At 31.5% G+C, this 17,935-nt stretch overlaps 2 protein-coding genes across 5 annotated transcripts in view; one reads left to right on the top strand and one right to left on the bottom strand.

The window, feature by feature from the left end:
* The window catches only part of LOC135135643 (uncharacterized protein), a 39,606-nt gene extending 27,065 nt beyond the window's left edge, over positions 1-12,541 (top strand). For all 4 annotated transcript variants that reach the window (XM_064064749.1, XM_064064748.1, XM_064064747.1 and 1 more), the window contains 3 exons: positions 8,972-9,158; positions 11,157-11,344; positions 11,402-12,541. In XM_064064749.1, the coding sequence (XP_063920819.1) occupies positions 8,972-9,158; positions 11,157-11,344; positions 11,402-11,590 (564 nt within the window). In that variant the 3' untranslated portion in view covers positions 11,591-12,541. The remainder of the gene's footprint in view (positions 1-8,971; positions 9,159-11,156; positions 11,345-11,401) is intronic.
* A 259-nt stretch (positions 12,542-12,800) lies between these two features.
* LOC135135644 (UPF0488 protein CG14286) lies at positions 12,801-14,567 on the bottom strand. The gene is made up of 3 exons (XM_064064751.1): positions 14,100-14,567; positions 13,163-13,297; positions 12,801-13,106 (listed from the first exon to the last, which is right to left on the bottom strand). Exons 1-3 carry the CDS (start codon positions 14,320-14,322, stop codon positions 12,877-12,879), a joined length of 588 nt encoding a protein of 195 aa, XP_063920821.1. The 5' UTR covers positions 14,323-14,567; the 3' UTR covers positions 12,801-12,876.
* Positions 14,568-17,935: the final 3,368 nt, after the last annotated feature.

The following is a 17,935-nucleotide window of genomic DNA, read 5'->3' as shown; positions in this document are numbered from 1 at the left end:
GTAAGCTAATTTAAAATATATAAGTTATAACTTTTATTAGACATATTACACGCAAATACTAGCCTCTGTGATAAGAAATTCTCTTTATTTTCAAAACTCTGATCTACATATATATATATATATATGTTATATTATAATCTCGTATCTTCATTAGAACATACGCGTTACTAGTTTAGATGAGTTATACGTAGATTTCTTAAGTAATTGCTATGAAGAGAGTTTTTATCTTCTAGTTGGTATTCCTCGATTAGGTCTCATGAATCGTTACAATTTCAGTAGCTTTTTGGAGACCTGTAGAAGATTTTGTGTTGTATTTCTGTTTAAATTTATCACAAATGTTGGTAACTGCGATATTGTCCCAAATCTCATTTGATATGAGTTATAATATCTCGTTATTTTGAAATCTTTCATGTAACTATTCCAAGAACATGTATAAGCAAATTTTTTCCTTCTGCAGAATTGGTAACCTCATACGTCAGCAAATACGTATTTTGTGTACCTACTTCTTTAAAATTTTTGTACAGTTGTGGCAGCACAATAAGCCGTTGATAACCGAGCAAAAATAAGCAGTCCACATAGTTAGTTGCAAGAGTATCCGCGCGGCAAGCGGAGAGGCGGTAATTTAAATCACACTGCGACTGTACATTTTTCCTTCGCATAGTGTTAGTAATCTTCATCCAGTGCCTTAATTGCATTGATCATTCCGTTGGTATTTCAATTTTTTTTCATTATCCAGCGGACACTGTTGAAGCTCTTTCAAAGTTCATAAAATTGAAATATACATATTTTATTACCTAACTAGCTGACCCGGTGAACTTCGTCTCACCTACAATTTAATTTTGAATCTGCAAAACCGAATGCTTTGAAAACTTGCAGATGTTTTAAACATATGATAAGCATAATAAATTTTTATTCAAAATATATTTACTTATCCCCTCCAAAAAATTGATGACGTCAGCCCAAAATTTGCCAAATGAATCCTATCTAAAATGTCCAAAATAGGATGAGTCTATACTTGTGATTTATTATTCCATTCATATTTTTTAGATTTGCTTATATAGGGTGACTCAAAAAAATTAATGAATGGGTGAATTAATTTTATTGATTTAATCAGGAACTGCAAGACCGAATGCTCTGAAATCTTGGAGATGCTTTTAATGTTATCATAAGCATGGTAATTTTTTTATTAAAATGTATTTGTTCATTCCCCCTAAAAAATTGATGACGTCACCTGAAAATTTTGCTGAATAAATCCTATCTGAAATTTGCAAAATATGATGAGTTTTTACTTGTGATTTATCACTGCATTAATATTTTTTTAGTTTTGCTTAAACGGGGTGTCCCAAAACAATTAATCACTGGGTCAATTTATTTTATTTTCTGAAAACCGTAAATAAACTTTATTATTATCAAGAATTGTAAAACTGAATATTTTGAAATATTGCAGACGTTTTGAAGTTACTGTAAGCATGTTAGCTTTTTAATCAAAATATATCTGTTTATCAAGCCCAAAAACTTGGTGACATCATCTCAAAATTTTGCCGAATCCTATCTAAAGTGTGTAAAATATCATCAGTATATATTCGTAATTTATCGTTGCATTCATATTTTTAGTTCCCGAGCGTAAGCAAAGGAAGTATTGTAATCGAGTCTGTCGGCCGACTCTCTACTTTTATCTTTTCTCGATCTTTCATGATCTCTAGAAGACGAAGAAATAGGTCTCCCATTTCCGTCCGTCTGTCCGTCTGTCTGCCATCCCGGATTTTTATTAGACAGATAATCTCCGAAAGTACTGGACCGATTGTTGTGAAATTTTGTACTTATATTTGGAATATCATGTAGATGGTAAAACGCTAACCAAAATTTGTCTAATCATCCCCACCACTAATGCGATGACGTCACTTCAAAATTGTACATGGTAAATCGGTTTTAAATTGTATAAAATAACATAGTCCTACACATGTGGTTTACGACTCCGAATTGAGTTTTTACCCGAAACGTCCAGATTTATGAAACAAAATTTTGAAATTTAATTTTGAATCTGCTAACCTGAATGTTTTGAAATGTTGCAGATGTTTTAAGGCTATAAAGAGCATCATAAATCTTTAGTCAAAATATATTTGGTTATCCCCTCCAAAAACTTGATGACGTCAGTTCAAAAGTTTACCGAATAAATCTTATCTAAAATGTGCAAAATATGATGAGTATGTACTTGTGATATATCACTCCATTAATATTTTTTGGAATTGCATATACAGGGTGACTCAAAAAAATTAATGAATGCGTAAATGTATTTTACTGATTTACTTAGGAATTGCAAAACCGAATGCTTTGAAATCTTAAAGATGTTCTAAAATTATCATAAGCATGGTAAATTTTTGATCAAAATGTATTTGGTCGTCCCCCCTATAAAAATTTATGACGTCACCAGAAAATTTTGTTGAATAAATTCTACCTAAAATGTACAAAATATGGTGAGTTTCTTCTTGTCATTTATCATTCCATTCAAATTTTTTCGATTTCCATATACAGAGTGACTCAAAAAAATTAATGAATGAGTGAATCAGGAACAACAAAACCGAATGCTTTGAAATCTTGCAGATGTTTTAAGGTTATAAAGAGCATAATAAATGTTTAGTCAAAATATATTTGCTTATCCCCTCCAAAAAATTGATGACGTCAGCTCGAAATTTTGCCGAATAAAGCCTATCTAAAATGTCCAAAATATGAAGAGTCTATACTTGTGATTTAGCATTGTATTAATATTTTTTTGGATTTGCTTTTAAATGCATATGCATATACAGGGTGATTCAAAAAAATTAATGATTGCGTAAATTTATTTTATTGATTTAATCAGGAACTACAGAACCGAATGCTTTGAAATCTTGCAAATGTTTTAAGGTTATAAAGAGCATAATAAATTTTTAGTCAAAATATATGTGGTTATCTTCTCCAAAAAACTGATGACGTCAGCTCAAAAGTTTGCCGAATAAATCCTATCTAGAATATACAAAATATGATGAGTCTGTACTTGTAATTTATCATTCCATTCACATTTTTTGAATTTGCATATACCGAGTGACTCAAAAAAATAACGAATGCGTAAATTTATTTTATTGGTTTACTCAGGAACTACCAAACCGAATGCTTTGAAATCCACTGCAAAAAAAAAACATAATAGACATGCAGTCGTCACGTTTCCGACAGCGAGGGAAGTACTGTCTAAACTCTTTAGACCAATTTTTTAGATTTGCTTTTACAGTGACTTAAAAAAATGTATGGATCAGACAATTTATTTTATTGAATAACTCAAGAGTTGCAGAAATGAATACTTTGATATCTTGCAGACGTTTTAAAGTTATTGTAAGCATGGTAAATTGTTCTTCATTAAAAATTGATGGGACGACTCACTCGATTTTCGCAGATAATCTTGGAGATACAATACAGTTATTTTTAGTATTAGTTACACTGCACCAATCCAAGGTGATATACGTGTTGATTGTAAATGTTGATTTGGTCATCACAAAATTGTGTGAAGAAAAGACGCAACTCGAAAATGCTGAATATGTTACATTATACTTTTGGTGCGAAGGAACTTCTATCGAAAAAACGTTCGATCAGTTGTTTGACAATGGTTGGTATAAATAAAACTCAGTGGATGCTCATACTTGAAATACGAAGCATCTACTCGAATATCAAATCCAAATGTTTCTAGTTTTTCTAGATGATGCTAATACTTCAATAGGTACCAGTTGATGCTCAAGTAGCATCTCGATACAACAAAAAAGGGAAACAGTGACAGTGTTCAACCATCAAGGCAAAAATCGAGTCACCAAAATATAAGTTAGTATGGGGTAGAGACCTTGAGATGGGAATCTCTATGGCCAGTGAAAGAAAAAACGTACTGCACAATTTATGCATAAATAAAAGTTAATTACCTGAAAAGTTTTCGATATTCCCGCTCTTAACGTGTTCTTCAAACGGAATGCACTTTTTGGCGACGTTCCACGTTCATGAAAGTCCCCATATTTAGTCAAAACTCACTCTTACAACGATCCTGCTCGTTTTCTAAGCTGCTTTACAGACAGCTCAATTAACGCGTAGATGTTCAATTTGTGTCCGGGGAGATACAATGTTTCCAAGTTGGTACTCAGTACATAGAGTAGATGCTCAGGTATATAAGATTATTACTCTTTCTAGGTACTTCGTACTTTGAATATGAGTATCTACTCACTTTTATTCATACCACCCAATGTCTCGCTTCAATGTTTGATTATGTTGATTATGAGCACAACGCTGCTCAACTTCCGTATCCGAATTACCCATGAAATAAATCATTGCGATTTGCACCTGAGGTAGTTCGTCGCACATTTGATTGACTTCGTGGACCTATATCAGCTTGTCGTCTTCTCGGCATTGTAATGAACTTCATAAAACGACACAGAATTATTTTCATAGTCAATCAAATCTGTAAATTTTGTCTTGAGGATTTTAAAATATTGAAAACTTCAAATTAAATCCTCGAATAACGGTAAAGTTTGAGGTTTTGTCGAAACCAACAAAGTGAATATACGTAAATAGAATGGCAGATCAAAATTAATAAGAAACTTTCGCAATGCGTAACTAAATCCACTTTTCTTAAAATAAACGACGTTTTTTGTTACGAAGAAACAAACAACGACTTGAAATGCAATAATACTTTCCACAATCGCACGGAAGAAATTGTTTTGTATGACACGTCAGTCAGACGACAGGTCCGTCAAGAACGCCAACTATTCAAATTCATTCGAAGTGGCGATTCCCATGCAAAATTTTTAAATTTTTTTTATCATTTAGCCGTCTTATTTTTTATAAATATTCTTACATATAAACCTTCTCCTAACAATAAGGAACACGTAAAAAAAAGAATCGTCTAATTCGGTGCAGCCGTTCTGAAGTTATGAGCGTACATACATTTCGGCGATTCATTTTTATTAATATAGATTCTACGGTCTGTTCAACAACAGTTTGTCTTGAGGCGAGCTTGATTGTGTTAATAATTGTTTGATGATACCTGCCTGACTTCCAGTGCTCAGTAGGATTATCGCCCCCAGTTATTAGATATTGTTAACCTTTTTTGAGTATTTTAACGACCCAGCCCGTTTTTCATTATTGAGCGCACTCAGGGACCCATATTTCGTTCAATAAAGTCTCCAGCATTTTTGTTTAATTTTTATATCCGTCTCCGATTATTTTCTATTTTCATATATTTTAATGCACCTCTAATTTCCTCTTTTCCCATTTTATCGATGTTAATGTGTAATATTTTTTTATTCGTTTCCTCTCATTTTCGGTTTCGTACTGTTTTCTTTCCGATAGATCTCTATAGTACTCGACATCACTATAATTCTTTTATTTATTAATTTTTTTTTATTATTATTTAGCCATTTTTTTCCATAAACGTCCTGAATTAGTTATATCTGCCTACAGTATCTGTAATTTCATCAACACTTATCCAAATGTTCTCGTCAGCAATATACTTTCTTATTTTTTCTAGAGTCTAAAAGAAAACTTAATACAACTCTAAAAAATATACGTGAATACATGAAGTTCCCCGCGTATATGCTGTAATGTGATTTCTTCTCGCACTTAAACTTGAATAAACAGAAAAGTGTAATAGATATTAATTGCAATTTTTACTTACAAGCTTTATAAAATATTTCCTGGCCCGCGTTTAATATCACAAAAATGCAAGTGTTGCCGGCACATTTTATCTACTGCATAATTTTAACTTTGATAACAGTTTTTTTCTTTCGGTATGGCGATTTAAAATGTTTGTAGAACTAGTTCACTAACCGAAACTATAACATACTCGTACACTCCATTCTAAAAGTGAGGTCACGCAAAACTAACCAACAAACGTCTCGAAAATCTCTTGAATTTAAATGAAAACATGGAATGCGAGTGAGATTTTTGAAAACCAAAACAACCGAATGTGACGAAAAAAAAAAAGATTCGACAACAATACCATCCTTTATTGCATGAGGTTTTCGACTGGTGCGGATGCAATCAAATTTATTACTTGGCAATCGGCATTTTAAGAAAAGACCAGATATGTACAATTGAACGCGAAATTTATAAAAAGATACTTTAGGTCGTTTAGGTCATAAAACATAATTTTAGGTCACAAATATTTAGTTTAGTTGTTTAGGCAAAATTAATATGGTTCAAATAACGTTATTTTCCATGAAACATATTTATGTCCGAGTGTGAATGCCGAAAAGATTAATATCCTAAAATCCGGGACCTAATAATAATCAGTTGAAACATGTTCGAGACACCGTATTAAGGCGATTTGTAAACATACAATTACATATTTATTAAAATCTTTCTTCATATTAAAAGAGTGAAAAAACATCTTTCGAATTAGGTTATTCTAAACTGAGAATGTTAAGTTTACGCTGTATTTTAAACTTAATTTACACAAAACACGATTTGTTTGTCGGTCGATGTAAATTTATTACACACACACCTTACCTCGTTTCATTCATTTCTCATTCAGCTAGTGATCATAAAACTGGCATACAGTGCGGGTTTTGATTGAAATCACTTTCTACCTAAATAATATTGCATTAAAAATTGTGTAGGAAGCATAGCCGTTAAATCAAAGTAAAATTTTGATTAATCATGTCACTGTGGATCACTTACGTGCGAGTGGAATATAACCCAAAAAAGACACGTCGCAATAAAATTGTGTATAAAAAATCCGTAAGTTCAATTCAAATTACCGTTACCGCACCTATTAAAAAAAATACTGCAAACGATAAATGCTACTAATGTACTAATGGTAGTAGTAAATTTTATTCTAATTAAAACTTATTACCTAATTATTATAAATGACAATCTATTTTATAGTACTTTAAAATTTAAATATCGAATTCAATATTTAATTATGTTAAAATTATATTCTTAATTATTTTATTATATTAATTAACAAACATATATATATGAAAAACTCGTGAAGTAAATATGTAGTTAAATTTTATATAGAATCGTGATAAATACTGATGCAATGACTTGATCTACTTTTGTCGAATGAGGAAAAAATTTCCAAAGTTATATAGTACACGAACCTCTTCTAACGCAGATGCACTAGTCTAACGTCTAAAACTTTTAGAAAAAAGGTAAATGAGTCATTTTATTTAACACTCCATAATATCTCAATACCATGAATTCTAAAGTTATGTCTTATCTGGGTGATGAAAAATGAATGATTCCAACTTTTTGAACGCCCAATATTTCGAGTAAGATTTTATTTTTTATTTAGATCTACAATTTTCAGGGAATAAATAGACTATTTTGTATAGTTGATGTTTTGGAATCTTGACGCTGATATTCAAATACACTTAAATTGTCAAAGTAACTAGAAGAGTGTCAATTTAATAAAATCACCGAAAGACATAAATTGGAAGTAAACGATGTTCATTTATGTATTATTGTATATACCGGGTGTCTGGAAAATGGCGGATTAACTCTCCGCTACGCTCTTAACAATCAAGTGGTGAGTCTGGGAAAAATAGTAAAAAAAATCCTTCTCACATTTTGGTGGAGTTATAATGATTTTAAAATTGGTTCTTTTGCTACGTTTAACAACTAAACAAATCATTCATTATCAGAATAACTAGTAGTAAAACTTTTAGTTAATATTTTTCTCGCCCATAACCATGTTTAATTACCATTTCAGTTGGAATGCACAAAAGTATGGCTGTGTTGTTTTTGTAATAATTTGATAAAATTCCGTTTGACAACAATGTTTGCCTGATATAAAGCGAAGGTGGATTTCAGTCACCATCGTTACTAAGAAACCAGAAAGTAAGCCGGAGATATTCACGCATTAGGTGTGTACAGTGTTGCCAATTTTCCTTTTATAAAACCACGTTTTTTTCGTAATCTACATTATAAAGAATTTTTTTATTATTTTTTTGGGACTCCCGAAACCCCCGTATATAACGTACTGAAGAGTTAATCCGCCATTTTCTAGACAGCCGGTGTACAACCTGAACATGAAGTTAGCAATTTGTCTCAAGCACTGTTGTACTTCTCATAACTACAGCTCGAGACATAGAATGAAAAAATTTGTTACATATTTATGCGTAAAATCTGTGGTTAGCTTTTTATTTTTTGAGTAAAGTTGGTGGAATTTAGTTTGTACGCATAGCCTTTTCGTTTGAGAAAAAAATTGGTTTTATTGTCAAAGATTTAAGTCGTGGTTTGCAAAAAGATTAAGAGTGATGATTATACGCCGATTCCTAAACTTGCTGTACAGCTTAGAGCTTTTAGATGTTTCAAATTTAATCAAAATTAATGACCTAAAATTATTTTTAATGAATTCAAAGTTTTTTAACTACGTATAATATTTAACATCAATCGGTCCTAATTTCGGAGATCATCTATCTAATAAAAATCGACACAGATAAATTGAACCGGGAAACCTATTTTTCGCACTCTACGGTCATGAAGCGTCGAGAAAACATGAAAATAGCCATTCGTCCGATGGACTTTATTCCAATACACTTCTTTTGTTTACGCTGGAGTAGTAAAAACACCTCTTGTTAAGGTCAAAATGGAAATAAGTTTTCACATTGTTTTTCATTTAAAAAGAGATTTGGGAAAATAGTGTATGAAGTTTTGTCAAATTTAAAAACTGAAACCCAAAAAACCGGAAATAATTCACCACTTCAAAAAAATTTGCGCCAAGACGAGTTATGTTGCCTATGATAGGATCAATTACCGTTCTGAATTAATACCTGGAACAAAAAATAAATTTTTGCTATTGCATACTTGCATTAAATTTTGTGAATAAAAAACAAGTTCCAAGAAAAAATGTGGAAATAGTTTTTTTTTATAAATCTATGAAATAAACACGTTTACGATAAATTGTTTATAAGTGGAATATAATTATATTAATTACATGTTGTCAATCTTGTTTTAGACCCGACCAATATCAGATGAAGATTCATCACGTCCTATATCCGAAATCAGTGAAGTCAGCATGGATTTTGGAAATACCGTGGGAAAAAAGAGGACCAGGATCCACACTGATAAACAGAGACCACTTACAAGATATTTACCAATAAAAGGGTCAGACCTGGACTTACGGCAACATATAGAATCTGCCGGTAATGCTTGAATGCACATGTTTGTATGGTTTTCGTATTTTAAAAGTTAAACAGTATTTTGGCAAATACATGGAACAAAAAGTACTGATACGCCAACAGCTAATATAGATCTTATTTATACATTATGAGGTTTGGCCAACGGAAGATATTGTTGCGGCAATACGTTTTTAAGGTCCTTCAAGCTGAAAGTGTTTCATTGTTCCCTGCAGTTTTCACAAATAAGTTCGATACTTCATGTATTTTAAATTTTTAGAGTACTTTGAATATATCAATTTATTTGTTGGCTTACTTTAGATAGTAAGTCAACAAATAAATCTCCTTTAGATAGGAGAAGACACCTATTAAAACAAGCATATAATTTAAAATTCAACTTAAAAAAGGTCCATTTAGAGTGTTTTTGTAAAATGAAGTAAACTATTCTTCTAGTACTTTTTGCAAGGGAGGCATGCAGTGAAAGTGTTTTAGATTTATTTGATTATCAACAATTTCAAGGAACTTCCATAAAATTGACATTTGATTAGACAAGACGTAAAAAACAAACGTAGCTGGTCTAAATTTATAATACATATGTGGTTTTCACCTAAATGATTGGAAACCATTAATTCATGGTTGGCGTTTAGTGTTCAATTTCCTGAAAATCATTCATCCACACCCACATATTTAAATCTTATGAATCGAAATAAAATTTTATTACTTGCGGGAAAGCTTGGTGCGTAATTGACTCTTGGGCCACAATACGTCAACAGTTAAAGTCGTAAAAGATTTATGCATTTTCTTTTTAGAACACTTGAGAAATGTATTATTTAAAATTATAATCGTTTAGTATTAACATATTAAATTAGTATTGTGTTAAGAAATTACCGCCTTACATATCTTGAAACTGCCATCATTCGGGAATAAATAATCGTGATCTTTATTTTTGACGAACTAATGTAAGTCACCGTTAATTTCATTTATAAGCTTGCTTATGCTACGAACTAGCTTATTTTTCTATACATTGTTTCCTTAATACTCAAAACAGTACAAGATCTTAGTTACACGTAAGAAAATTTTCCAATATACATAATTTGTTCAGAGGCTATTTTGGTTTACGTAAATTTCGATGCGATCGTGATCTACTATAATTTCAGATAATAGCCTCCAATAAAAAATTATTATCATAATATTTTACAAAATAATATGTTCAGTATTTTTTTAAATTCTCTTCATGTTTGGGAACTAAGAACAAAAAGCTACTTTTCCAAACTTATTATTATTACCTAGAAGAAAAAGCAGAACTCGATGAAATTGTATATAATTCATAATTATTCTACGATTACACAGTTAGTTTTGTATTTTTTTAAATTTACACACACGGTGTTCAAATTGGTAGTGAACTTTCCACTTAAAAGTGAGGTCTGAAGTCAAACCGGAAAATGAAAACAGAAATATACGTTCTAAATATTATTGATTCTCGAAGGACTGGACCCCAGAATAAAGAAACAAACGTTTGCATGTGATTGGTAATGTTTCTGTATTTTAGTCCTTGAAGTTCTAATAAAGAAGTGAAACGTTGACTTAAAAGACAAACAATTGTTTCTTTATCGTGGGGTTCACTCCTTCGAGAATGAATAATATTTACAATGAATTTGGGGCTTATAATAAGGAGATACTTTCTAAAGTTTTTCAAATTAAAATTTACGAAAATGATTTTGTTTAGACGTACGCAATTTTTGGCAAAAATGTTAAAAAAAGAAAATTGGAATGTAATATGTAATACCAAATCAGTTACTTCACTGAATTTATTATTTTGAGAGAATAGTTTCGACTAAAATCCATGTTTACGAGTGTCAACTACCAAGTAGTTTTTTTTTTCATTGTGCGTCGATTATTAATTTATTATATAAAGTATGACGAATAAAAAACGGCTACAAATCTATTGCCAAATAGAGTTGATTTTTGTTGATTACACGTTATTTACCCCTTTAACAAATAATTCAATTGTAACGTATACTGTAGGTCACCAAGTTGTATTATGTCCCCATGTTATAATCAACGCAACGTCATGCAGGGGTTTTCTACATAAGAAGGGATCCAAATTAAATGGATGGTCAAAAAGATGGTTCGTGTTTGATAGAAACAAACATACGCTCACTTATTACAATGACAAAAGTGAAAAGAAAACACGTGGAGGAGCATACTTCCAAGTAAGTTTATTACCAACACATGTAATTTAACAGCTTAAATTTTCTGTCTTTATACAGGCCATTGAAGAAGTTTACTTAGATCATCTCAACAATGTAAAATCACCAAATCCACAACTAACATTCATTGTGAAAACTCACGAGAAATCGTATTTCTTGATGGCACCATCTCCCGAGGCTATGAGAATATGGGTGGATGTTATTTTTACGGGTGCTGAAGGCTATCAAGCATTTGAACATGGAACTTGATAATTGTGCACAATGAAAAAATATCTTTTTTAATTACCTACGAAGAAAGTTAACTATGCTTATATGATGGATGATTACTTTTATCCAAAGTTAAGCAAGAAAAAAACACCTTTTTTTTTTCATTGACATACGCTTTGTTAAAAATAATAAAAAACATATTTATGGAAAATTGCATAGAAACTAACTTAATTATGTTAAGTAAATAGTAAATATGACCAAAAATTTAATCTTTGAAAAAAGAATTATAATAGTCAAGATAATTATACATAAACAGAATATGTGTCCACATTAGTGCAAGCGTGAAACCAATGTTAAATATTTGCTCAAATTTACTCATGCATCTAATTCATATAAAAAATGTTGCTTAGCTTATAATTTAACAACTTCAAACTTCGCTATGCCCGCGGTGACAAAACTTGATCGTGGACATTTAATTGAGATTTGTTTATAACCGTTCTAAATTACGAATACTTATACGTTTGCAAAATATTTATTTATTGCAATAAAATGGCTTTAATAGAAGTTTTTGAAGAGACATGGTCAATAGTTCTTGAATAGGTGGTAAAATTTTTCTTATCTGTACTGTAATCTTGCTGTTTATTGACTTAAGTGTAGGTAATTTATGAGATATCCAAGCATTTTTTTCCATTATGGAGTGACATTTTTATGTATAATAAATTATACAAATTCATTAATTGATTTTAGTTTAAGAAAAGTACAATTTCATATTATAGACAAATTTTGTTTTGTTAGAGTTAGTAACTTTGAAGCTTCTTTTATATTACAATTCTGCTCCATTTTCTGATGTGCTATGTAGGTCAAACAAATAGTGCCTTTATAACAAGACTGTTTTATACGTTTATAAATTTGCAAAAATTTATGTGTATATTTTTAAAGTATGTGATGTCAGTATGTATTACCAGAAGAAAAATAAAAAGTGATATTTAAATAGGTTTTGTTACATTATGTATATTTTTATTGAAAATGAAATAGACTGCAGACAGAGATACATATCTAAAGACGCTCTCCACATTGCACTGTACACGTTGGTATGTATGACATTTATTTCGTGTAGGCTTTTTTACCACATTTACAACGACAAAGTTCGTAAAACTGTATTGGACTGACCCAGCGCCTGACCTTCTAGCTCTCATTTGCTCCACACATCAATCAATGTAGATCCTAATGTAAATTTCTGAAGTAACAAGTATCAAAATCAAAAATGTTTTATTACAAATTTATTGGTTCTCACATAGTTAATATTAACAAAAAATACACAGTGTAAATCAATTTTCACCTGCACTAAAATTAAATCGAAAATCATTACTTGATGTTATAAAGTGAAATGGTTTGGAATTAATTTTTACTTTAGACATTTCGTTGGATAAATCGCTTTCCGTATTTTCTACAGGAAAGTTAAATTTAAAATCGTTGTCTGAATTCGACAATAGTAATGATTTCTTAACGAATTTGGATTTTTTGCACGGAGACGAAGATGATATTTTCATATTAATGCCTGCAAAAAGTATCTGTATAGTACAAGGAGGTTATAATACACTATGTAAACTTTACCTTTTGATAATTTCCTACTTTCTTCAGTCATCTTAGTTCTGTAATCACCAAATGTTAGTCTCATTAACTGTCGCTTTTTGATGAAGGGCGTAGAATTACTCATTAACGAGTTTAGAACTTTTGTGTGTTCTTGCACTGAAAATATAATTAGTAATTACAAATTTTGTATTGGATTTTTAATATCCACAAAAAATAAATGCATGTAGAGTAAGTTCCCCAACCCTCCACAATAAGGTTCCAAATACACACGTATTAAGAAGTCATTAATTTCACCGTTTTTGAGACGGTTTTATATGACTCTTTACACTGCATTAGCTTTTTAAAGTTTTCTATTAAAGTTAGCGTACTTTAAATTTGTTTTTAAAATTGAATTTTAAACTTAACACTGCAGAATTAATAACATTCAAATTTTAATTTTTATACGAAGGATCTCGATTCATAATTAACTTTATTTAGCAATCCAGGATTTAAATTCCTGCAATATGTTTTTCACCCTGACTGACCTACCATGAGCAAGTAAATAGTTATAAAGCTACCTATATCATTCGACGTTACAACATAAGAACCTTGTACAAATCTTATGCATATAACATGTGATCAACATAAAACGTTCTAAAGTTGACGCTTAACAATCACACTGTTTCATCCTTCGTTATGGTAAGCATAAAAACACAAGGAACACAACTTGCACCAACTTGAGGGCGTTCTTTGTTCATTGGAACTTACAAATTTCTGCCTGTTAACATCAATCAACTCGTGTTTCTTTGAGCTTTGTGCAACAAGATGTATCTTATTTTTAAACAAAATCTCTGGGTGTCTTAATGATGACTGAATACATGACCGTTTTGAAATAATTGAATATAAACTGTTCAAATACAAATATGCCAACAATAGTTTTCAATTTATGGAGAATAATTAACATCTATTTATAACATACCTTGTTTCTGATTTAATTTACCAGAATTTAAGGATCTTTGTAGCTGCTGTATACACCAACACAACTCTAATTCAAACTGCTCTTGAATTTCTACATTATCGTTGTGGCTTCGATCAGCAGATTCGGTACTTGATCCTGTATCATCTTTTTTTGCTCTTGATAAGATCAATTCATTCTTGCCATTTGATTTATTAAGTTTGGGTAACTTCGGTTTCATTGGCATTGCGATTTACAATTTTTTACTATTTTAATAGATATAATTTATGGTAGTGGGCCGTATTTTCATTAAGTACAAACAATATAGGTCCAAACTGCTTGCTTATTCAATGATTGGTAATAGCAACTCTGTGCTACTAACTATCGAGCATTCTTTGTTTATTATGAAATTTAGAAACCTTTTTACTAACTACAAAAACACCCCAACTCACAAGATAACCTCAAATATACTGAAAGGCCCGCGTGCGCATGCGTCAATACACATGTGACTGATTTTTTTTTTTGACACTGTTAGAAGTAATTTCACCACGAAAGGGTACAGGGGCGGGGCTTAAGTTGCGCGACTTGTAGCCGGGCCATCAGTGGCGTAACATCGATGCATTGAGAAGGGAGGCTCGGCTGAGTTATACTTCTTTCAAAAACAATTAAAAAAAGAGCAATTTCTCCAAAAGAATACATACAACCATTTAATAAAAATAAATTAATTTGTTTGTTAAAAAAATAGACTTACGTAACAATAAATTATGATAAACTATTTCTTGTACCATGATAAACTATCACACAAAATTTGGTATTTTTAATTATTAAACGAGTTTATAGTGTGAGGGATTATAGCATGAGTAAAAAATTTCACGAACCCCCTCATTATAAACCAGTATCATATATTATTTTATAGTCGACTAGTCTTAAATCAACAGTTAAATCTTTAGATAAAAGCGGGGTTAAAACTCTGAGAATAAGCAACCTATGACTATAATTATATAGTTTTTAATTTTCTGGCACAATTTATCGATACCGTAAAGTCGGATTATAATAAGGCTTAACGTTTTCTGTCTTTAACGTCGAAGTAATAATCACAGTTCATATTCTAGCATAATAGTCGTTTATAACTAGAGCTTCGACTGTACCGTAATTTAACAGTTATTATTGCTCACTAAAAATTACCTTTTTACTTCTTTTACTTACTTTTTTATTCAACTCATACATCAAATACAGCACTAACAATTGTTTAAATTCTTTTTCTATAATGTCAACGCTAATAAAATAGAAAAGTGATATTTTTATTAACCGCAATAATATTTTAATATTTCAAAATCGAAATATTCATCGCCGCTGCCACTGCTTGCACGATATTTGTAAGGCCAAACCAAAACAATGTTCTGCGCACTCCCACCACCTGTACCCTTTCGTGTTGAAAGCTACTCTAACAACTATTTGACAGGGGCGGCTGGTGCCGGGGGGCACAAGGGCACGTGCCCGTTCAAAATTACAATGTCTACAAACACACTGGACATGGCAAAATAGTAATTTTCAAAATTATTCGGAAATTTGTGTCATAATTATCAAAACTAATATATTTATGTCGCTCCACTTGTATAAAATGTATCAAAACTTACATCTAAAGATGTGTCTTGGATACATGATATGTTATTTCTGATGAAATGCTGATAAACGCTGGAAACAGAGACCGAATCATGGCTGGTTTAGACGTTTTGTTTACATCGCTGCCATGGAAACCTCACGTCCTAGCCGCCTGAGTGCTCGGCAGGATTGAGTTGCCATCGCCGATTTTAATTTTTATTCTGCGCAAACACGTATGATAAATATTCTTGGATAATCTTCTCGGTAATACCACAGTAGATCAGTAACGAAACTTCAGCAATATTTGCGGAACGGGTGTGACCTTGGGAGCCCGTTCCCGGGAAACACGAAGATTCAAATATTTCGTAACATTCATATGTGATTCATATAATACGAGCCCTAACAACTAAATGTTCGGACAAACTAACCGGAGCGTTCAAAAACCACTCTTTATGAATTAATTTTTAATTTTTATTATCAAATCACATAAAAATAGGAAGCTAAGATTTCAAAGAATAGTTTTTAATAAAAAAGTTGAATGTTTTACTTTACATAGAATTTTAATTCAAATATGACTGTGGATTTTTCAGAAAAAGTGAATACACTTTGGCAACTAATTATTCGGACAAATAAATAAAAAAAATAATTTTCACTAAGTAGGCGGTGTGAATTGTTTGATTGTTAATAAATATCATTCTCCTCTTCCTGCTTTACCTAACTGTTTTGTAAGATCCATAGAAAAATATATATATTCTTTAACAAAATGGTTCGTGGACGTCCACTTGAAAAATCATTACGTGCACTTATTGTAAAGAAGTATTGCCAAGGTAAAAAAATTCGGGAAATTAGTGAAGAACTGAATTTAGCAAAGTCCACTGTAGCGGATATAATCTCACATTATCGCGAAACTGGTGGACTAGACGTTAAAGGAAAAAGTTCAGGAAGACCGAAATTAGTTTCAGAAAGAAGTCAAAGGCTCCTTGTAAAACTTTGTAAAAAAAATCGAAGAAATACATTGCGGGACATAACAGCACAATGGACGGATGCAATAGGGCATAAGCTGTCACGAGAATGTTGTAGGAAATTGATTCACAAGTCAGGATTAAGTTTTTATAAGGTAATTTTTAAGTTTTTGGTTTACATTTGTTCCACCGTGCCGTTACAGGCCAAAGAAAAACCTTTAATAACGGCAAATCAAAAGAAAAATAGGTACAACTGGGCAAAGTCTAAGCTGGCATGGACCATGGAAGATTGGTCAAAGGTCATTTTAGTGACGAGTCAAAATTTGATGTGGGCGTGGGAGATTTGCGGAGAAGAGTGATAAGATCAAAAAGTGAAGCGTTCAATAAAGACTGTTTAAAACGAACTGTAAAGTTTCCTAAAGGAATAATGGTGTGGGGTGCATGTCAGCTAAAGGGTTGGGGAATTATGAATTGGTGGAAACGACTATTAACGCCATGAAATACCAACAAATTTTAGAAAACAGTTTGTTGCCCTCTGTTGAAAAACTGTATCCGGACAACGATTATATTTTTCAACAGGACGATGCATCATGTCATACCGCAAAAAGTACTAAGAAATGGTTTGGGGATCATGATATAAGAGTCCTTTCATGGCCTGCGAACAGCCCTGACTTAAATGTCATTGAGACACTTTGGCACGACATAAAATCCGTTTTGCGCAACAACCCCCAACGAACACTCTTAGGTTTAAAAGCAAAAATCGACGAAGTTTGGGCAAGTTTTACTCCTGAATACTGCAGAAGTCTTGTAAGTACTATGCCTGCAAGGATACGCGCAGTAATCAAAGAACATTTAGTTGTTAGGGCTCGTACTAATAATTGTACACAAAAATAAAAATGATTGGCATGTACTAGTGACATTGGCCATTTTTTTCTTTCTTATAAATTATTAATATATTCAAGCAAAACATTTTTATTCAATTTTGACGTTTTAAACTGCGTTTATTAAATCTTTAACAAGTCTGAGAAATAAGTTGTTATCCATAAGTGAATTGCAAAATTTATAATTCACTCTTAATATTTTTTAATCACTGACAAAAAAATAAAAAATAACTTCAGGAACATAAACATTTTGCTTATTATTTTTAATAGTTTTCACAGAATACAATTTGTTTACAATTTTCACTAAAAGGTTGCCGCAACTAAACCAGTATTGTTTGACATATTTGTTTGGCTCTGTGAGACGTCAATTTGGGAATTGTATAAATCCCACACCAATACAATTCCAAAGCGTGTT

The sequence above is a fragment of the Zophobas morio genome, unplaced genomic scaffold (genome assembly GCF_036711695.1).
Source record: "Zophobas morio isolate AGI-343-1 ecotype UQ-CSIRO unplaced genomic scaffold, CSIRO_AGI_Zmor_V1 ptg000024l, whole genome shotgun sequence".
NCBI lineage: Eukaryota > Metazoa > Arthropoda > Insecta > Coleoptera > Tenebrionidae > Zophobas > Zophobas morio.
This window is presented reverse-complemented; position numbering and strand designations above follow the sequence as displayed.